Source organism: Podarcis erhardii (assembly GCF_964252035.2).
Source record: "Podarcis erhardii genome assembly, chromosome: 6".
Classification (NCBI taxonomy): Eukaryota; Metazoa; Chordata; class Lepidosauria; order Squamata; family Lacertidae; genus Podarcis; species Podarcis erhardii.
Window position 1 is genome coordinate 43,744,814 of NC_138510.1, and position 20,502 is coordinate 43,765,315.

General features: G+C 44.6%; 1 protein-coding gene across 2 annotated transcripts; it reads right to left on the bottom strand.

Annotated features, from left to right (window-relative positions):
- Positions 1–386: 386 nt before the first annotated feature.
- Positions 387–20,017, bottom strand: OPTC (opticin). 2 transcript variants are annotated; one of them, XM_081865342.1, is made up of 7 exons: positions 18,868–20,017; positions 14,681–14,903; positions 12,934–13,087; positions 8,609–8,767; positions 6,241–6,443; positions 1,436–1,531; positions 387–845 (listed from the first exon to the last, which is right to left on the bottom strand). In XM_081865342.1, exons 2-7 carry the CDS (start codon positions 14,894–14,896, stop codon positions 678–680), a joined length of 996 nt encoding a protein of 331 aa, XP_081721468.1. In that variant the 5' UTR covers positions 14,897–14,903; positions 18,868–20,017; the 3' UTR covers positions 387–677. The 2 variants fall into 2 exon arrangements, with proteins under 2 accessions (XP_081721468.1, XP_081721469.1); XM_081865343.1 differs by lacking the exon at positions 18,868–20,017 and adding an exon at positions 15,367–15,850.
- Positions 20,018–20,502: the final 485 nt, after the last annotated feature.

Below are 20,502 nucleotides of genomic sequence, written 5' to 3' on the forward strand. Positions count from 1 at the left end.
GAGGGTTGAAGAAGATTGGAAGAAATTTAAGATGTATTTGCAAAAATACTGTAATTTGGTTGAATGTTAAGAAGGATGCTAGATCATAAATAATTGAGCACCACTAAATTAGATGGAATTGGGATGACAAGTGAGAAATATAAATCTTCTGGAGAACTATTAGACTATATTTAAATGAATGGGGCACAAGAATGTAAACAAGATGATAAATTGCTGGTAAAAATTTACAATGATGTAAGTGGGAGCGGGAGACGTGAGGGAGTCCAAAGAAGTTATGAAACTATGCTACGATACATGTTATATTGGTTATTATGTTTATACTTGTATTTAAAAATCTTAATAAATATTTTTTTAAAAAAAATAAAGGAGAAGGAGAAGAAGATGTACTGAATGAATGCTTAATTTTTTAAAAAATAGCACTAGAGTCATTGATTCTTCTTCCCAGCACTGGCAAATCAAGGATTAATGGTGCTTATGCAGCCCAGCACCAGATATACTCAAGTAAATGAGAAGGAATAAGTTGAAAAAGGGAGACAGTGGAGGCAGTTCAAGGGAGCAGTCCAGCAGCATCACTATCTTCCTGGCAGTTAAATTCATACCCGGGTCACTTTCTCATGAAATCTGTTCCCCTTAGCCTTATGGTGCCAGCTGGAGGTGAATGGTTGCTGCTCCATTCACTAGAAGCGGCCTGTGGGCAGGCGAGGCAGGCAGAAATAAGCACTGGGGAAGAGGCTCAGGTTGATGGGGTTGCCGTCCAAGCGGATGTCCTCCAGAGCCCGGCGGATGTGGCTGTGGTCCCTGCTGTCGCAGAACGTGTCTACGTGCATGGTCTGGATGTTGTTGTTCTAGGGAAGGAAATTGAGAAGGGAAGACGATCACCAGGTGGGGCTGGTGGAGGAGAGTGGGGGCGGGGAATCACCAACACTCATAGATCAAGAAGAGGCTCGAAGTTATTAGTGTTTTCCCTTGTTCTGAATTCTGAGACTCCATGGGAAAAGCAGACCAATCAGTAAGCCTTGGGGGCATGATAGCTAGCTGGAAAGGGCCTTCACCACTATAGACCAGGGTGGACAACAACCTGGACTTCAAAACACTTAGGCCTGATTGAATGCATCCAGGTCTCTTGTGGGGCATGGCGTTGGTCATGGAGGTTGGCAAGAGACCCCATTTAGGGTTCAATCGCAATTGCAAGACAGGGAAAGAATATCAGTAGGTACAGAGCACATGCAATTAGAGAAATAATGGCAAAGATAATGCATGAGCCCACATTATAACTGCTCCTTTCTTTTTAGCAGTAATCCAAAAGGAAATGAATGGCAAATGACTGAGTCTCTCAGAGGCTTGTGCTTTGACTGTTGGTGTCCTCTCTCTCTCTCTCTCTCTCTCTCTCTCTCTCTCTCTCTCTCATTTAAAGAGTTCATCGTCACTCTCTCACCTGTAGATGCAAAGACCTCAGTCTCTCAGGCAGCAGCATGGGGATGTAGTCCAGTTTGTTGTCAGACAGATGAAGGAACTCCAGCTTCTTCAGATCCTGAAAGCAGAAGGAAGAAGGACTATCAGCCCTTTGCCTCCTTGAGTGTTCAAGTGAGGCATCCCTGGATTTTCAATGGAAATGTGAGATTTCAAAAGAAGTCAGCTTGGCTAGGCCCTAGCAGATTGAAATCCAGGACAAAGCAGCTAAGGGTTCGTGCAGGGGTAAAAATCTAACCCAACAGGAAGCTGGACCTTCACAGATGATAGGAGGAACCCAACATATTATATCAAATTGTGGGTCCTCATAAGGATGTCAGAGAATTCCATCCTAATAATAATAATAATAATAATATCTTTATTGTCATTGCCCCCTCTCGGGGACAACGAAATTACTTGGCTGCTCCATCCACCCAAGTAGGGCACTCCACTCAAAATCAGAACAACTATAAAAACACTAATTAAAACAATATAGTATAATACAGCAAGGAAGATTAGATGACTTTCAAAGTCCAGGTTTCCCATTCAGGGCTGAGATCGCTCTGGAGAAGAAGCTGTTCTTGAGACGGCTCGTTCTTGTCTTCATCGTCCTGTATCTCCGTCCCGACGGCAGGAGCTCGAAGAGACAGTGACCAGGATGCGATGGATCTTTTACTATGTCCAGTGCCTTCCTATGGCACCTTGTGGCATAAATCTGCTCTAAGGTGGAGAGTGGGCAGCCAACAATGCTCTCTGCTGCCTTAACAACTCTGCACAATGCCATCCTGTCCTGGGTAGTACAGCTTCCGTACCACACACATAAGCCATAAGTGAGCACGCTCTCAATGGCACAGTGATAGAAGGCAAGCAGCAGTTTCTGCGGAAGATGGTTTTTCCTTAGGATTCTCAAAAAGTACAGTCTCTGCTGTGCCTTCTTCACAAGCCCCCTTGTGTTGACACTCCAGGACAGATCCTCTTGTAATTCAATACCCAAAAATCTGAACGTTGTTACCCTCTCCACACAGACCCCATCAATCAAAAGTGGCTGGACATTGCTCTTCTGTCTCCTGAAGTCCACCACAAGCTCCTTTGTCTTCCTTGTATTTATGAGCAAGTTGTTAGCTCTGCACCACTCTGTCAGCCGCTCCACCTCATCTCTATAGTCCGTTTCACCCTCCCTTTCAGAGATGAGCCCAATCACGGTTGTGTTATCTGCAAATTTGACAACCCTATTACTAGGGTGAGCAGCGACACAATCGTACGTGTAGAGAATATAAAGGAGCGGACTAAGTACGCATCCCTGTGGTGTTCCTGTGTTAGTCTTAAGTGTATTAGAGGTATAAGGGCCCAACCGAACCCTTTGGGGGCGGTCTGACAGAAAGTCCAATATCCACCCACAAAGTGATAACGGGAGCCCCAGATCTTCCAGTTTAGACACCAGACGTTGTGGTAGAATGGTATTAAATGCCGAGCTGAAATCTAAAAAAAGCAGTCTGGCATAACCCCCCCGCTGCTCCAAATGTGCAAGAACGGCATGGAGGGCAATCGCCACAGCGTCCTCTGTCGATCTTTTCGTTTTATAAGCAAATTGGAATGTGTCCAGTCCCTCTGGTAGGCAGGCAATGACATAATTTCGTACCAGCTTTTCAAAGCACTTCATGATTATAGGTGTGAGTGCTACTGGACGAAAGTCATTCAGATCTTCCGGGTTAGATTTTTTTGCTATTGGAACGATAGTAGAGGACTTTAGGCAGGATGGAACAATAGCCTGGGCTAGGGATCGATTTAAAATCCCAGTGAAAACTCCTGCTAGTTGATCTGCACAGTCTCTCAGTACCCTTCCAGCTACCCCATCTGGCCCTGTGGCCTTCCTTGGGTTGATTCCCTTCAGCACCTTCCTCATCTCTTCTTTTTCCACAGAGACTACCACATTCCTTTGTACTGATGATGACGATGGTGGTGATGGTGGCAAAGCCTTCACAGGGAGTGGTGGTGGTGGTGGTGGTAAAGCCTCAGCAGGTGTTGCTGCAGATGTTACTTCAAAACGGGCAAAAAAGGCATTCAGATCCTCTGCGAGGGATGCCCCTCCCTTGTCTGCCAGGGAATCCTTGGATTTATACCCTGTTAATTCCTGTACGCCTTGCCACACCTGCCTGGTGTTGTTGCTTTGTAGATGATTCTCCAGCCGCTGTCTATACGCCTCCTTTGCTACACGGATGCCTCTCTTTAGATCCGCTCTAGCTAAGCTGTACAACGACTTATCTCCACTTCTGAAAGCAGTATTTCTTGCCTTTAGCAACCCCTGGACCTCCTTTGTCATCCAGGGCTTCCTGTTTGGGTAGATCTTTATCCGGCGCCTCTGTGTTACATTGTCAGTGCAGAACCTGATATAGTCCAACACTTGCTCAGTGTGAGTCTCTACATCCTGTTGGGCAAATACCTCCCAGTCGGTGTCATGAAAACAGTCTTGTAGTTGTTGGGATGCTTCAGCTGGCCATATTGTAATATCCCTCTTTATAGCTGGAGTCCGTTTCCTCAATGGAATATATTCAGGAGTCAGGAGCAGGGACACATGATCAGATTGGCCTAGATGTGCCAGTGGTTCGGCCTTATAGGCCTGTTTGACATTTGTATACAGCCTGTCCAGAGTCCTTTCTCCCCTGGTTGCACACTTTATGTGTTGATAGAATTTGGGTAGGGCCACTTTCAAATCTGCCTGGTTAAAATCCCTGCATACAAGAAATGCAGCCTCGGGATACTTGCCTTGTTGTCTGCTAATGGCATCATGCAGAAGACCCATTGCCTCATTGGTGTTCGCATCAGGTGCAATGTATACTATAGTTATCAGTACTACTGTAAATTCTCGGGGGATATATATTGGTCTGCATTTAAGCGTCTTAAATTCCACAGTTGGGGAGCAATGACTAGCTATCACAGCGTGGTTTGTGCACCAGCTATTATTTACGTATGCACACAAACCTCCCCCCCTCCTTTTACCAGAGTCCTCTGTTCTATCATGGTGGAACACTGTATAGCCTGTTAGTTCTATGGCTGAGTCAGGAATAATTGGTGTCAGCCAAGTTTCTGTAAGCAGCAGGAGACAGCATTCACTCACAGTTTTCTCAGTTGCTATCCACAATCTCCACTCCTCCAGCTTATTCACCAAAGATCTCACATTCGCATAAAAAATGCTGGGAAGCGGTAAGTTATAATGTTGTGTCTTCAACCTTAATTGCCTTAATCGCCTTCCTCCTCTGCAGCCTCTCTTCTGTTTACAATCTCTCCTGTGTCTCTTTAACCCCCAGTTCTTTGAAGTCAAAAAATCTTCCTTGCAGACGTGGAGACACTCACAATTTATGTAGCACACACTCCGTAGCCGAATAGATAACATGTCCTGCCGACTATAAACAAGTCTATTTTGGCAGGACAAAAAAGCCAAATTCTGAGTTGAGGAGCAACCAGCCGCTGCATCTACACACGCCGCCATCTTATCTCCTAAGCAGCCATTGGAGCAGATATTGCTATAGTTTGCATATTTACCTGTTCAGCCTGTTACCTGTGTTCAACTGATGGTGAGTGGGTGTGTTCAAATCCTGCTTTCTCTGGCAAACCTCTAAGCACCCAGCCAACCTAATAGGATTTAACCACTGCCCCATCTCTGCCTCAATCAGCAAGTGCAGGTGTGAAATCAATAATAGTGACAATAATTATGACAGAACTTATGAAAAAAATATAGCAGACAGACAGCAAGATGCTGGGAATGAACTGCAGCAGAAAACAAAAGAAGCTGATTTTTATGAATAAAATTATGAATATTTTTTTATGAATCCATACAGGTTGGAATAGAAATGGCTGCCTTCTTACCTTTAAGCACCCAGGCCAAGAGACAAGCTCAACAAACAGATGGCAAAAAGTCTTGGGTGCTCTGGAGCCTGCTAAACGTCTGTTACATAGGATGTAGTACAAATGAATATTGATTTTCTACAGCTTTATATTGTGTGGGTTTTTTTTGTTTGTTTGGATAAAAGATAGGCATGAAACCCTTCATGCATCCCTCCATTTTCCTTGGTCCTTCAGGCCCAAATCCAGAAGGGAAGGATGGTGTGCCTGGGACCAGCAAAGACATCCCACATTGTCCTGATTCTGTATGCTTTATATTGTGATTTTGATGCGTTATATTGTGTTTTTTTGTTTGTTTGCATAAAACATAGGCAAAAGGTTAAATGTAGAGACCTCAAGGTAATAATAAGGGAGCCCCCATCCCCAGACCTTCCTGAATTCCACTGCTGGGTTCATCACCAATGGTTAATGTCTAAAGCAGGAGCAGCCAAAGTGATGCCCTCCAAATATTGATAGACATCGCCCCCAATAATCTGCTATGCTGTCTGGAGCTGATGGGAGTTGGGACAACATCTGGAGGACCCCACGTTGCCTACTCCTGTTCTAAAGCAAATCAAGAAACCACAAGGAGAGGGCTCAAACCTGGTGATAATTCGCCCAAATCCCAGGTAGCAAGTAGCTGCAATCAACAAGATTGATCAGCCTCTATAGCTCAGGTCCATTAAGAGTTCCACAACACCAGGGGCAATCACTTTGTACCCTAGATCATGTGAATGCTTCACTCACATTGTCTGTCCCCACTCCCCACCCCAAAACATTTGTGAAATGATGCAGAACATCCATCTGGAACAACCTTCTCTTACCAATACGGAATGAGAACAATCAAAAAAGGAGCTGCAAATAGTGGAAGGGGTCTTAATCTAGGCCTTGCAGCATTTGAGAGATGCTCACCTTGAAGGCTTCTGGTCGAATGCCTGCACTCTGGATTGCATTAAAGCGGGCGTCCAGCTGCACAATGGAACTGGGCAATTCAGGCAGGGAAGTCAATTTGTTTTCAGGAAGGACAAGCTCTTGCAAGGAAGGCAGCATCCTGAAAGCGTCTTCATCCACCCAGGAAATAAAGTTGCTCGTGAGGTCAATTCGTTTCAATTTTGCTGTGAAAAAAAAAGTTTTGGGAGCCCAATCACAGGTGATCACTTGGAAATCAGTTCATGTGCATCACTACCATAGTGTTTCTTATTTTAAATGAGCCCACGCATCCCTTCCAAGAGAGTGAGAGTAGACTGGGATGCCCTTTCGCATTGGTGATGCGATGATTGATGATAGCCCCTGTGCAAGCCCATTTCTGCATCATCTGCCTGTATTTGTCTTTCTCTAGGGCTTTGATGGGGGTGGACTGAAATATTGAGCCCTCTGGTATTGTAACAGGATTGTATCCAGTGCTATGCCAACAAGTTTCCACTGGTGCAATGAGGCCTTCTTTTCCTCTCCTCCCCACAAATCTGCTCTTAAGAGTACCTCTGTTTCTCCTAAGCTGATTTGGGGGTGGGCAGACAAGGGGCTAGAAAAGGCACAAGAAGAAGAGGAAGCTCTATTGCGCCAGAATTGAATATGACCTCTTCTTTTTTTTAAAGAATCAAAATGAAATTAGCTGTTCTGACACTGATGTCTCACAAAACAACTTGCTTTCAACACACAGCCCAGGAACTGCACAGCTGACAGGCTTTGTGAAGTGAACATGTTCTCTTCCACCAGTTTCCCCTGGTATTAAACAGTGTGAGATGCTAGCAAAATGCCAGCCTTTTCTTTTGGTATTGGCTCAAAACCTTCAAAGGTGAAAACCACATTCCTCTTGAGGCTTTCCACTGGCTGAGAATAGTGCATTACAAGGTCTTAAATGTATGTGCCTTGCAGAAATTGGGCAGTCTTTTCCACTTCCAGATCCTGGCATACTTATTTGTTAAGGAAAAAAAATCATTTGGGCCACAGTTATTTGGGGCTAATGCTTTGCAACCACGAACACGAGGAAGCCTTTGTGCCTTACATATGCTGGCACCTGGCTGCAGAACAAGCAAAAGTCCTTAGGTTTTCTTTTGCATATAGAGCACAGCCTTCCTGCTGCTCCCCGAGCTTGTGGGGTTGGCAGTGGGGGGAAGCCTGGCTTTCCCCCATTGCCAGCCCCAAAGAGCAGGTCGGGGAGCAGCGGAAAGGCTGCGCCAGCCTTCCCGCTGCTCCCCGGGGCTGGCGGTGGGGGAAGCCCGGCTTTCCTCCATCCCCCTCCCAAAGAGCAGGTCGGGGCTGGTGGGGGAAGCCCAGGTCCCCCCCCCAGCCCCAGGGACCACACATTCACTCCATAAGACGCACAGACATTTCCCCTTAGATTTTAAGAGGGGGAAAGTGTGTCTTATGGAGCGAAAAATACGGTACATATAATTTGTGCACTAAAGATACGACAGGAGTCAAATTAACATCAGGCTGTGCAAGAGAGAATAGTTTGGTAGTCATATGAATCCTATTCCAGATCTTTATTTGTTTTACATATGGTCGGAACTCAAAATGGTTGCCCAGTTGTTAATGGACTTGGGGATCAAAGGGTGAGTTCACTCAAATCCCACCAGGATGGGATGAATGTAACCAGGTTATGTCCAGATGAACAGTGAAACTGGCTTTGTGTGATTGCTTCATCACATGCCCAGACTAGTAACTCAACTCACAGTTATCACTGCAGAATCCATTGTGATAGCACATAATAAAGGTGGATATTGTTCCAGGTAGTGCAGCAATTATGTCATGCTCACTGCAACCCAGATTTTGCCTAGATTCATCCCATTCACATTTTCCAGCACACTTTCGGCCTGTTCACACATCCATTTAGCATTTGATAGCCACAGGGAAAGCCTGTAGGAATCTAGCCTATGCTGTGCCAGCTCTATGTGTCTTTCACCACGTCGCAGAATTTGTGGTGACATGCCCAAAACCAAATTCCTTTCCCACTGCTGCTTCCATGCACCTTGTGGTCATGAAAACAGGGCCTGATTGGGCCAGATTCTTGGCTTGCAATCTGGCAAGGACCCAATCTTCTTTCAGTCTGCATTATGAAATAAGAGCCAGTGTGAAAACAGACTCTGGTATTCAGATACCCACTTCCGAGACAAGCGTGTGGCAAACACATTTCCTATTTCACCATCCGGAGAGTAGAGAGGAAGAGCAGAGAGTTGCACAGATGACTTTTCTTGTAACAGACAAGGCTGCCTAGATGGGATGAAGCAGTTTGCAAATGTGAGAACTGTAACCAGAAGCCCTAAGGAGCATAGCATACCAAGTCCGGTGAAGTCGCTGGCCTGAATCTTGCTGATGTGGTTGAAGCGGGCATAGAAATAGGTGGTCTCCAAGGGCAGAGGTGGAATGTGTTCTAGATCAGAGTCATCACAGTACACAGAGGTGCTGATGCACACACAGACCAAACAGGTGGGAAGACCTAGAGACAGGGTAGAGAGTGCTAGTTAATGTGGGCCTGCTCAGTGCAAGAGTTTAGGAATGGCTCTGCACAGAGATGGAGAAATTCTTGCTGAACCCAGTAATGATATATGTGGTGGGACAAAGCTACAGAGCTGCTCTCCTGAGGCCAGCACTGCTACAGCTTAACCTGGATTACCCTGGGATGGGCCAGGGTGGTGGTGTGACTGTGGATGCACAAACACACCAGCAGAGGAAATTGGGTGCTCTAGCTGGGGTATCCACATCCTGGCCACCCTGCCTCACCCCAGCACTGCCCAGGTAAGCTGAGCAACACCATTGTCAAGAGACTGGCTCTGTAGCTCTGCCTCACCATTTGGGCTGCTAGTGGTTGAGCTAAAGTTTCCACCATTCCTAAGCATTGGCCATAATGGCAAGGGCTCAAAGGGAGATGGAGTTCAACATCTGGAAGGCCACAACTTCCATATCTCTGCTTCAAGGAATAAGACAAACATTTAATTTTTAGAGGATTAGAGCTACTGGATACATCCATTCTTTAAGTGCTCACATTTTGGTATTACTTTTTTTAAAAAAATGCATTTTCCATTTTTCTATTTACACATCATACTTTCCCATCATGCATTGTTTCTGGTATTACTTTTTTAATTGAAATGATGTTACATTTTACTGTGTTCCTTTGTTTGCTAAACCGATCCTGAGAATTATCCAGTATGTGCATGACTACCCATGACCTGAAAAATCTTGTTAAACATTTGTCTCTTTTGAAAGCCATAACACAGTGAACTGTCAACTGGACATTCATTTTATTATTTGTGTATATTGAATGAATTAATGAATCTTTATTTGCATCATCCACCAGCCATAGCAATAAAACAAACAAAATGTATATTTGTATTATTACAACAAACAGCAGCAGCAGCAGCAGCAACAACAACAACAACAACTTATTACTTACACATACACCCCATTTGACTAGGTTGCCCCAGCCACTCTGAGTGGCTTCCAACATAATAAAAACACAGCAAAACATCACACATTGAAAACTTCCTGATACAGGGCTGCCTTCAGATGTCTTCAATAAAGTCAGATAGCTGTTCATTTCCTTAACATCTGATGGGAGGGCATTTCACCGCCACCACTGAGAAGGCCCTCTGCCTGGTTCCCTGTAACCTCACTTCTCACAGTGAGGGAACTGCCAAAAGGCTCTTGGAGCTGGACCTCAGTGTCTGGGCGGAGGTGGACATGCTCCTTCAGGTGTACTGGTATATATTTATACCCCACCTTTTCCCAAAGGAGCTCAGGCTGGCATACATGGTTCTGCTATGCACCTCACCAGGTAACCTTGAGCCAGTCACTTGCTCAGTCACACTTACTCAATCCAGGCTGCCTCACAGGTATGTTGTGGGGATAATACAGGGTGCAGAACCTTGTATTCTGCATTGAGCTCCCTGAGGAAAGGGTAAGATTGAAATGTAAGAGATAAATGATAGATTTGCTATTTCTCCTAGACTCAAATATTTTCTGAAAACCGTGGGCATGGGATAGAAGGAATTGCCATTCTCATTTTGCTATCAGGTGAGAGGACGACCAAACAGCAGGCTGAGTTTAAAAGGCAAAAAAGAGGAACAAATGAGTCAATTCCAATTAAAGAGACGAATCACAAACCACTAGTCCAAATAGCTGCTTAGCAATGAATCAGCCTGGGCCAAGTCCAATACAAAGGGTGCAATATTGCCTTATTAACCTTATGGTGTTACCCCAGGAATTTTGTTTGGCCTTTCATATTCAGAGAAACCAAACCGAAAGGAAATGGGAGTTATTTTTGCACTGAGAAATCATTGCTGCTGTTACGTCTGGAGCCAACAGCCCATTGCAGAGTCAAAGTGACAAGATTCCAGGCACCAATTAAAACTGCTTGAGTATTTAAAATAAAAAAACCTCCTATTCAGAGGACTAAACAGACTCCAAATCTATTAGTGGAGGAGTTCAAAGCAGAAAGCCAACAATTTCGCTCAGCCTACTACTTAATTTGTCCCAGTTCAGAGTGGCAGAAAATGAATAAAGATATTTATCCCTCGCTACAGGATTTTAATTGTCACTAATCTAATTGCTACTCTGTCCGATTTTCGCTGCGTCGCTGCTCATTAAAGTCTTGGTGCTTTGCTGGCGTTTCTGTTTGTTTCTGAGCAGCTCCTTTATCAAGCTTCTCTCCTGTCTCAAACAAGGAGCCCAAGCCTGCTTGCTTTTTGAATATACAAGCAGAGCAAATTTTGCTTTCTTTCCATCTGTTAGATGGATGGGCATAGGGCAGAGAGGGGATGAGGTGAAAAGAATCAGGCGCCTCTTTTAAATGTTCAACAGTGTGTGTTTGTTTATCAAAAGAAATGGGAGCTGCTTTCCCCATCAATTAAAATACTCAAAACTGGCATGCAGTTTGAAAAAACAACATAAGGACAACAAAGGAATACAAAAATAAACCAGGCAAGATATAAAAGCTGGCAGCAGAGATAAATACAACATTAGCAGCACCATTCCCTTAAAAAGAAAAAAAGAAAAAAGCAAGCTTTACTTGAACAGAATTTTTTTGTTTTATGGTGGAAGAAGGATGCTTATTACCATAATATATTATTCATTAAATTGGTATAGCACCCTTCATCTGAAGATCACAGGGAGGTTCACAACAGAAAAATACAAAATGAGAACACAAAATACATAATAAAATACACAATAAGACAAAAACTAATCAATAGTCCCACAAGCACATTTAAAAGGCCACAGAATATTAATCAGCCAAAGACTTGGTTATAATGAAAAGTTTTCACCTAGCACCCACAGTTATGAAGGAGCCAGGTGAGCCTCCCTGGGGAGAGCATTTCACAAATTGGGGAGCCACCACAGAAAAGATTCATTCTTGTGTCCATTTGTGGAGGAGGCACATGAAGAAGGACCTCAGAGGATGACCTCAAGGTCCAGGTAGATTCCTATGGGAAGAAGCGGTCCGTGAAGTATTGCGGTCCTGAGCCATTTAAGGCTTAGGTCAAAACTAGCACATTGAATTGGGCCCGGAAACTAATTGGCAGCCAGTGCAGTTGGGCCAGAATTGGTATAATATGCTCAAACCATCTTGCCCCGGTGAGCAACCTGGCCACTGAATTCTGCACCAGCTGAAGTTTCTGAACTGTCTTCAGAGGCAACCCTATATATAATGTGTAGCAGTAGTCTAACCTAAAGGTTACCAGAGCATAGATAACAGATGTTAAGCTATCCCTGTCTAGATAGGGGCACAGCTGAGCCACCAGCCCAAATTGATAGAATGTGTTCCATGCCACTAAGGCCACTTGAGCCTCAAGTGACAGCAGGACAGAAGGACCCCCAAGCTGAGTTCCCACTCCTTCAGAGGGAATGTAACCCCATCAAGAGGAAGGAAACCATCCAGTCTGGGGAACCACCCAATAACAGTGCCTCAGCCTTATCTGAATTGAGCTTCAGTTTGTTGGTTCTCATCTAGTTAATCACTGAGGCAACACAGTGGTCCAGCCCATCTACTGCTACACCTGCAGATGTGAAGAAGTCGAGCTGCACTCCAAAACTCCCGATAACCCAACTCGATGTTTTCGTGTAGATGCTAAATAGCAAGTCTGAAGCAGATGCTGCTGAATATATGCAGATTGTTTAGGGCTTTGCAGGCAAAGCTGATCAGGTGTTTAGTGATTTATTTATTTCTAGTTGTTCAACTTCAATAAGCTTTTAATATTTAGTGATCTGTTGCTTTTAGACTGTTTCTTATTTAACCATCACTTCTCCCCTTTGAGCTAAAGACAAGGAAGCTATCATCACAGCGAGGACCCAAAAGAATAAAGGAGCCATTCATTCCCAGATGTGACAAAACATCCCTTCCTTGGGCCTTCAGGTATTGTGTGATGCCTTAAGCCTGACATGGCACTCCAAACAGTCATGAATTGTAGCTATTGAGGAACCCATCCTGTACGGATATGAAGAAATACACAGATGCTTCACATTCCTCAAGAGACCTCATCATTACAACTGGGGCAATATTTCACCAGCTGCTTCACGCTGAAATTTCCTGCACAGCATATGCCGCCCTTATCCTTAGTTTTTGTTTCATGCAGAAAGCCTAATGGTTTTGAGTGCCAGTGTTTTACTCACCCTGATCTGTTATGGACCCAAACAGGCTTGGTCCCTGAGGCCTGGCAGCCGTGGATGTTGGTGGGCTCTTTTGTGGAATTTCAGTTGCCCCAGTTGTTGTGCTCAGAGGCCCCGCCAAGCTCTTGGTGGGAGGAGGCAGGGTGCCAACCTCAATCTGTAAGTAAAGCAAGGGTCTTGTGATTGCATTAGTTAAGATGCTCAGAGTCCATTTTACAGAGGGGGAAACCGAGTCATACATAGGGCAGAAGTTTCCAGGTTGGTCTTCTAAGGGCGATTCATACATAATGATGTTTTTCTTCTGCACACAGACATTTCAGGTGTCCCTTGCTGGGGTAATGTTACATAGTCTAATGCAGTGTTTCCCAACCTTGTGCCTCCAGCTGTTTTTGGACTACAATTCCCATCATCCCTTGCCACTGGTCTTGCTAGTCAGGGATGATGGGAGTTGTAGTTCAAAAACAGCTGGAGGCACAAGGTTGGGAAACACTGGTCTAATGTTCCCAGCAGCTGAAAGGAAATGTCACCCTTCTTGTGGAAATTGCAGTTCACCATATTAGAGGCCAGTTGATTATCGCAATACATTTCTTTATGTATGGATGCAGGGGTCTTGATCTGGATCAGGACCCTGGTAGCAGTGGGTAGGCAGAGAGGGAGGCTTTAACGTTTTGTCACCTGCTGCAGTTCTGACCAGGATTTGTGTCTGCTACTTGCATTGGGAAGAAAAGCTCTCATTTGCATGACTGGACATTTTTCTTCCAATGCAAATAGCAGTTGTGGGGGGGGGGGGAATCCAGACTAAGTTTGTGCTGGTGGACAAAGGGTTAAAACCTCCTACCTGCATATACAGGGGCCTCAATCTGGATCGGGTACCTTTTTATATGAAAAAATTGAATCATTCAATTAATTGCAGAAACGGCATCTCATTTAGTTTGGTTCTGAGGGCTAAATCATAAGTTACATTAATATGTTGCTTTAACTAGTAAATGTAGGTGGTTATGAGAGGGGGCGAGGGTGACAGAATCGGAACAGAACAGTGGCATGTGGAGAATTTGAAATCTTAACCCTCCTCTCCTGCAGTCTCCGAATCCTGCTTTTGGTTGCAATTGGAGGGAATCTCCCTTTGGTTGGAGCCATGGCAGGGGAGGACAAGGTCCCCCTCCCAGCCTACTATGGTCCTGATCTGGATCTCCCCACTCCTATTGCAGTGGCATGCAGTTGCTCTTTAAGACTTTGGTCTCCTTAAGCCTATTTATGGCTGCCTATGAACTGCCCCAACAGTTGGTGAACTGCGTTGGTGAAGGATTTATAGAGAGTACAATCTATTTCAGCTAACAATGTAAGTATGGGAGAAGGAAACAAATTCTGACTGGGTAGACTGTAGAAGACAGGTGCACAGCTAATTGAAATTGCTGCCGACAGTTGAGCTCCTGGGGTAAGGTGGTAAAACCTGAGAAGCTGATGCCTCTGCACAGGGTGACTATATCTACATATAAGTGTGGACACACTGTACACCCAGAATTGTGATTTGGCCGAAGGGTAATCCAAATTCTGCAAGCAGAATATACCAGTTTGCATGTGTACACTACATACACAACCATCTGGCAAGAGTGAGTGGGTTGTTAGAAAGGCAGAGTATGAATATTGGGGACAGCTAAATTATTGGGAGGCACTGAAAGCTGCGATTCTGAGCAGGACAAACAATCTGCTGAATAACAGATCTCACATTTCAGTGGCAATTCTATAGTACCTTTGATGCCATGACCCCGTAATCGTAGTTCTCTTCATAGTTACTGAGATCGATGACCTCTCCATAGTTGTCCAGGTTGAGGTCATAGTTGCCTAAATCCAGGCTGTCATAAGTGGCAGATCTGTGCTTCTCCTTCTTCTTTCCATCTTCCTTCAGTGGAACAGCCAGAGCCAGAGCCAGGGCGGATATTATGCCCACCAAGGCTGCAGTCTGCATCCTGTGCCTGAGTGGGAAGCAAGAAGAGCAGGAGCACCATAAGAAAGCCAGCATGAGGCGAGTACCATTCCTTGTTCTGACACAGACTCTTTGCCATGCCCTTTGGCAGGTTGGTCTACCTAAATTAAATTGAAAGGAGCTAGCTTTTGAACATAAACTGAGTGCTTTCCTTCCACCACTGAGAAAACACCACCAAGACCCTGGTTCTCCATGAATCTAGAATTCAGGTTCGCAGTGAAACCCTCACACTGGGTTCCCCTTACAGCGTCCCTTTTTGAGAATGGAGGGCAAATCTGCCTGGCGACCTTGGGCTAGTCGCTTCCTCTCAGCTTAACCTACCTCATAGGGCTGTTGTGGGGATAAAATGGAGAGTGAGGGAGCCACGTACACAACACTGAGCTCCTTGGAGAAAAATATGGGATATATGTGTAATAAAATAAGATAAAGAAATAAAACCATGGGTCATTGACTTGATCTAGTAGGCTCTTCTTATGTTCTGAGGCAAGGGTTGGCTGAGGGCAGACTGAGGTTGGTTTGCCCTTCTGGAGCAGCCTCCACTCTCTGCGGCAGAGCCAGATCCTAAGGAGCCTCAATATTGTTTTCTGCTCTTCCTAGCACCACGCTTCCAACTCTGCCTTCTCAGTAATCTGGCTGCTGCTTTTTCCTGCTCCAACTCCTCATCAAAGCCTCCACTTTAGCTCCTTATTACTATACCTTCCAGTGCTTTCAGAGACCGCCTGACCTTGCCCTGCGGCACTTTCAAAAGGAGCTCCACTACAAGCTTCATAAAGAGCTTGCAGGCGGCGGGGAGTGGGGGGGGGGGACACAAGCAGTGGAGGTTCACAGCGCCAGGGAACAAATGGCTGAAGCTTCCAGCCCTGAGGGGATTATTAATCTCCTTCCCCTTTCAGTCATTTTCATGCCTGACTGCTTTGCCGTGCTGGAGAGGCCCAGAGCAACTTCACCTCTTACTCACAAGCCAGATTTGACTGCAGCAGAAAAGGACGTTCAGACCCAGGGTGGCAAAGCTTCAGAAAGAGGGAGTTAAATCTTCCGCTGCCACCAGTGGAATTGCTGAGGCATCATTAGCAACTTGGTGAGTTGCAGACCATAAAGAGGATGCTTCTTCCTAAGGTCTTAACCTGCATTTTTGCTCCCAGAGTGCATGAACCCTGTCAAAAGCTATTTTTGGTTCAGTTCACAGCCGAGGGAATGAAAGCAGGACTAGGAGATGCAATAGCTTATCATTATTATTATTATTATTATTATTATTATTATTATTATTATTATACCCTGCCCATATGGCTGGGTTTCCCAACAGAATATTAAAATACAATAGTCCGCCAAACATTAAAAGCTTCCCTAAACAGGGCTGCCTTCAGATGTCTTCTAAAAGTCTGGTAGTTGTTTCTCTCTTTGACATCTGGTGGAAGGGTGTTCCACAGTTTGGGTGCCACTACTGAGAAGGTCCTCTGCCTGGTTCTCTGTAACTTGGCTTCTTGCAGCGACTGAACCGCCAGAAGGCCCTCGGTGCTGGACCTCAGTGTCCGGGCAGAACAATGGGGGTAGAGACGCTCCTTCAGGTATACTGGGCCGAGGCTGTTTAGGGCTCTAAAGGTCAGCACCAACACTTTGAATTGTGCTCGGAAATGTACTGGAAACCAATGTAGATCTTTCAAGACCGGTGTTATGTGGTCTCGGCGACCGCTCCCAGTCACCAGTCTAGCTGCCACATTCTGGATTAGTTGTAGTTTCCAGGTCACCTTCAAAGGTAGCCCCACATAGACCACATTGCGAAAGATAACTAGATCATGCACCACTCTGGCAAGACAGTCCGTGGGCAGATAGGGTCTCAGCCTGTGTACCAGGTGGAGTTGGTAGACAGCTGCCCTGGACACAGAATTGACCTGTGCCTCCATGGACAGCTGCAAGTCCAAAATGACTCCTAGGCTGCGCACCTGGTCATTCAGGGGCACAGTTACCCCATTCAGGACCAGGGTACTAGGCCACCACCTCCCTTCCCAATTGGCAAAAAAACCAAAAAGGATCCAAACCCTTTAAGGGAACAGGACTAGAACCCATAGCTTTGGCCACCTACAAGGAAGAGGTCCACAGTGGTTGAGGCATTCTGAGTCTGGTACAAAGTTTCCCCTCTGAACAATGTGAGGAAGAGACAGAGACTGAGTGACAGAATTTAAAACCGATTAACTTCTCTTGGAATAAGAATCTGTTTTGTTTGGAAGATGCCAGTGCTTGGACAGCAGCCATTTTTGGATCGTAATGTGTTTGCCAACGCATTTATTCCATCTGTTTGTGTATTTATGATTATTAATAATAATGATTATATATATACAACCATCAATGTACATGGTGTTTACACAAGCCTAGGTGCATGCACACATACACACAAATTCAAATATGTTCCCACAGCAATGCATCACATATGTCCAATACTTGCAAACAGACACAGAAGCTCACCCACAGAAGCATACAAGAAGCCTACATTACATTTACTTAAGCTTGTTTCAGGCACAATTATAAATGCTGGTTTTAACCTTCAGATCCCTAAATGGTTTGGGACCCAGATATTTGAATCTAACCTTTAGGATCTGGAAGAGCTAACTTGTTTTTTAGGCACCCTTGACTTTGGAGATTTGGCTGATAGCAACAGGGGAAAGGTCCTTCTTCATGATGATGCTCCCAACCTTATGGAATGCCCCCCCCCCTTTCGATTTGTCAGATATGAATGACATTTATGTCATTCAAACGCCACAGCTGATGGTTTTGTTTAAGGTATGGTTTTTATATACTGTGGTTATACATTTGTTATACAGTTTCTACTTAATTGGTTAATTGCTGCTGTCTTTCTTACATTGTATCGCCTTTGCAGTTGCGTGGGAAGTGGTTCTTTAGACTTTTGCAATGCAGTGTTTACTTCAGTGAACCACCTTGTAGACCATCAGGCAGGAAAGTGGTATATAAATATTTAAATTTATTTAAATAATAAAATAGGCACACACATGATTATTCTACAGGAATGCATATGTGTAGGTTAAAAAAAGGACAAAGGACGACTGGACGGTTAAGTCCAGTCAAAGGCGACTATGGGGTTGCGCCGCTCATCTCGTTTTCAGGCCGAGGGAGTTGGCGTTTGTCCACAGACAGCTTTCCAGGTCATGTGGCCAGCATGAGTAAACCGCTTCTGGCGCAACAGAACACTGTGACGGAAACCAGAGCACATGGAAATGCTGTTTACCTGCCTGCTGCAGTGGTACCTATTTATCTACTTGCACTGGCATGCTTTTGAACTGCTAGGTGGGCAGGAGGTGGGACAGAGCAACGGGAGCTCACCCCGTTGTGGGGATTTGAACTGCCAAACTTCTAATTGGCAAGCCCAAGAGGCTCAGTGGTTTAGACCAGAGCGCCACCCGCGTCCTAGCATAGGTGCACTCACACATCTGTGTGCACACACGGCAACACACACAATCCATACAGAAGAACACTTGTAAGCATATAAAAGCATTATCAGAGTCTCTCTCTCTCTCTCTCTCTCTCTCTCTCTCACACACACACACACACACACACACACACACAGTCTTTCATTGATGGGTGGATGTACATATCTGAGTAGAAATCTGTAACATCCATTTCTGCCCCCCCCCATGTGTACATACAGACACATGTAAATTTAACCCTAAAAGAGAACATTTAGAAAGATGCCTTTAAGTGAGCACTGTGGTCATTACTCCCCACAGATCTTCCATTGATCATATCCAGCATTGGGAATATCATGGCCAGCTTTTGAGCCTCACACTGCAGGAAGAACTCATGCTTTGTGTAATAGTCCCAATCCCTGGGTAGTTTCCATGCCTGTAACTTCTCTGAACCAAGCCTGAAAGATCTTGAGCTCTGCTTGTTAGCAACGAAGAGGGAAGGTGGGGGGGAGAGGAGCAAATTATTGACATACATACCACTTTCGCTGCTTGCCTGCCTTGAGAGAAGAGGCTCGGTGTTTCTGTAGCACCAAGTGTGATGGGACTGAAAAGCTTTTAATGAGAGTGGTGGCGGTGAGGAGGGACCACAACTGTGCAGATGTGAGGGGTGGGCAGGGGCAGGCAGAAAGGGCAGCCAATCAGGGTGATGATTATTCAGCCCATCTGTCACCAGGCTACCCCCTCCCATTTTACCCCCCATGGCTACCTTAACAAAGTCCACCAGAAAACAAACATGCTCAGTTAAATCTTTTCTTCAAGAAGCTGGTCTTGTTGTTGGGATGAAATGCTGCAGGCCTGGGAGTGACATTTCAGACTTCATTGCAATTGTGTATAGGTTTGGAAAGTTGGCAGGTGGGCTGTAGTGTGGGGATGATTTCAACTCACACAGAACACCCTGGGGACATACACTGCTTCTGGGAACCTTCCTAAATACAGTGGTACCTCGGTTTACGAACTTAATTCGTTCCAGAAGTCTGTTCTTAAACCAAAGCATTCTTAAACCGAGGCGCACTTTTCCTACTGAGGCTTCCCCCTGCCCTTCCACCATTCAGTTTCCATTCATTTTCCAGGACAAAGTTCGCTAACTGGAACACCTACTCCTGGTTTTGTGGAGTTCGTTCACCGAATAGTTCGTTAACAGGGCTGTTCGTAGACCTAGGTACCAATGTATTTCAAATGATATTAGTGCCTGCCTAAAGCATACTACTACTACTACTACTACCAATAATAATAATACTATAGCTCTTACTTGCCATAATGGCTTCTTAGGGTTATTTTTAGGGTCATGGTGACCTCCAAAATGCTAGTGTTATATGTCTGTGTGGTGGTGGGAGGGATTCAAGCACATAATTTTGGCTTGCTCAATTAATGTGGATTAAATTGCTCTGCCACCCAAGCAAGGCAGGTGATATATAGATTAGATAGGTGATAGATAGATAGATAGATAGATAGATAGATAGATAGATAGATAGATGATAGATAGATAGATAGATGATAGATAGATAGATAGATAGATGATAGATAGATATAGATTAGATAGATGATAGATAGATAGATAGATAGATAGATAGATAGATAGATAGATAGATAGATAGATGATAGATAGATAGATAGATGATAGATAGATAGATAGAGATAGATAGATGATAGATGATATAGATAGATATAGATATAGATATAGATATAGATATAGATATAGATATAGATATAGATGATATAGATATAGATAGATGATAGATATATTCTTACTTGCACAGGGCTGCTGGGAGTAATTTGAAGCCAATCAGATCCATCTTTGAGAGATGAGTATATAACTTGTGTCATTTCACACATGAGCCTGGAACTGATATATCCTCAGAAACTAGGCATAAAAACCTCTCAGAAATAGTACTACAGTACTGTTTTGGTCTTCTATGGCAGCTGTAGTCATTTTTCTTATGTGGGGGGGGGGGAGGGCAGAAACATGACATAATAAGAAATGAAATCAGTTTGACAGCATTATTAGGAATTTTCTTTTAGTTTAAATTAAATTAAATTTGTTTGTTTTGTGACGAATATTCTGTGCTCTGTCTGGACCAAACAATTGGAAATAGCTGTCAAAGAGAGCAAAGA

Coding starts and splice junctions, on each gene's coding strand:
- OPTC (XM_081865342.1), bottom strand. CDS start 14,896: ATGCAGACTGCAGCCTTGGTGGGCATAATATCCGCCCTGGCTCTGGCT. Junction 13,088..14,680: donor ACGGGGTCATGGCATCAAAG/GTACTATAGAAT, acceptor CTTTACTTACAG/ATTGAGGTTGGCACCCTGCC. Junction 6,444..8,608: donor CAGCGACTTCACCGGACTTG/GTATGCTATGCT, acceptor TTTTTTTCACAG/CAAAATTGAAACGAATTGAC.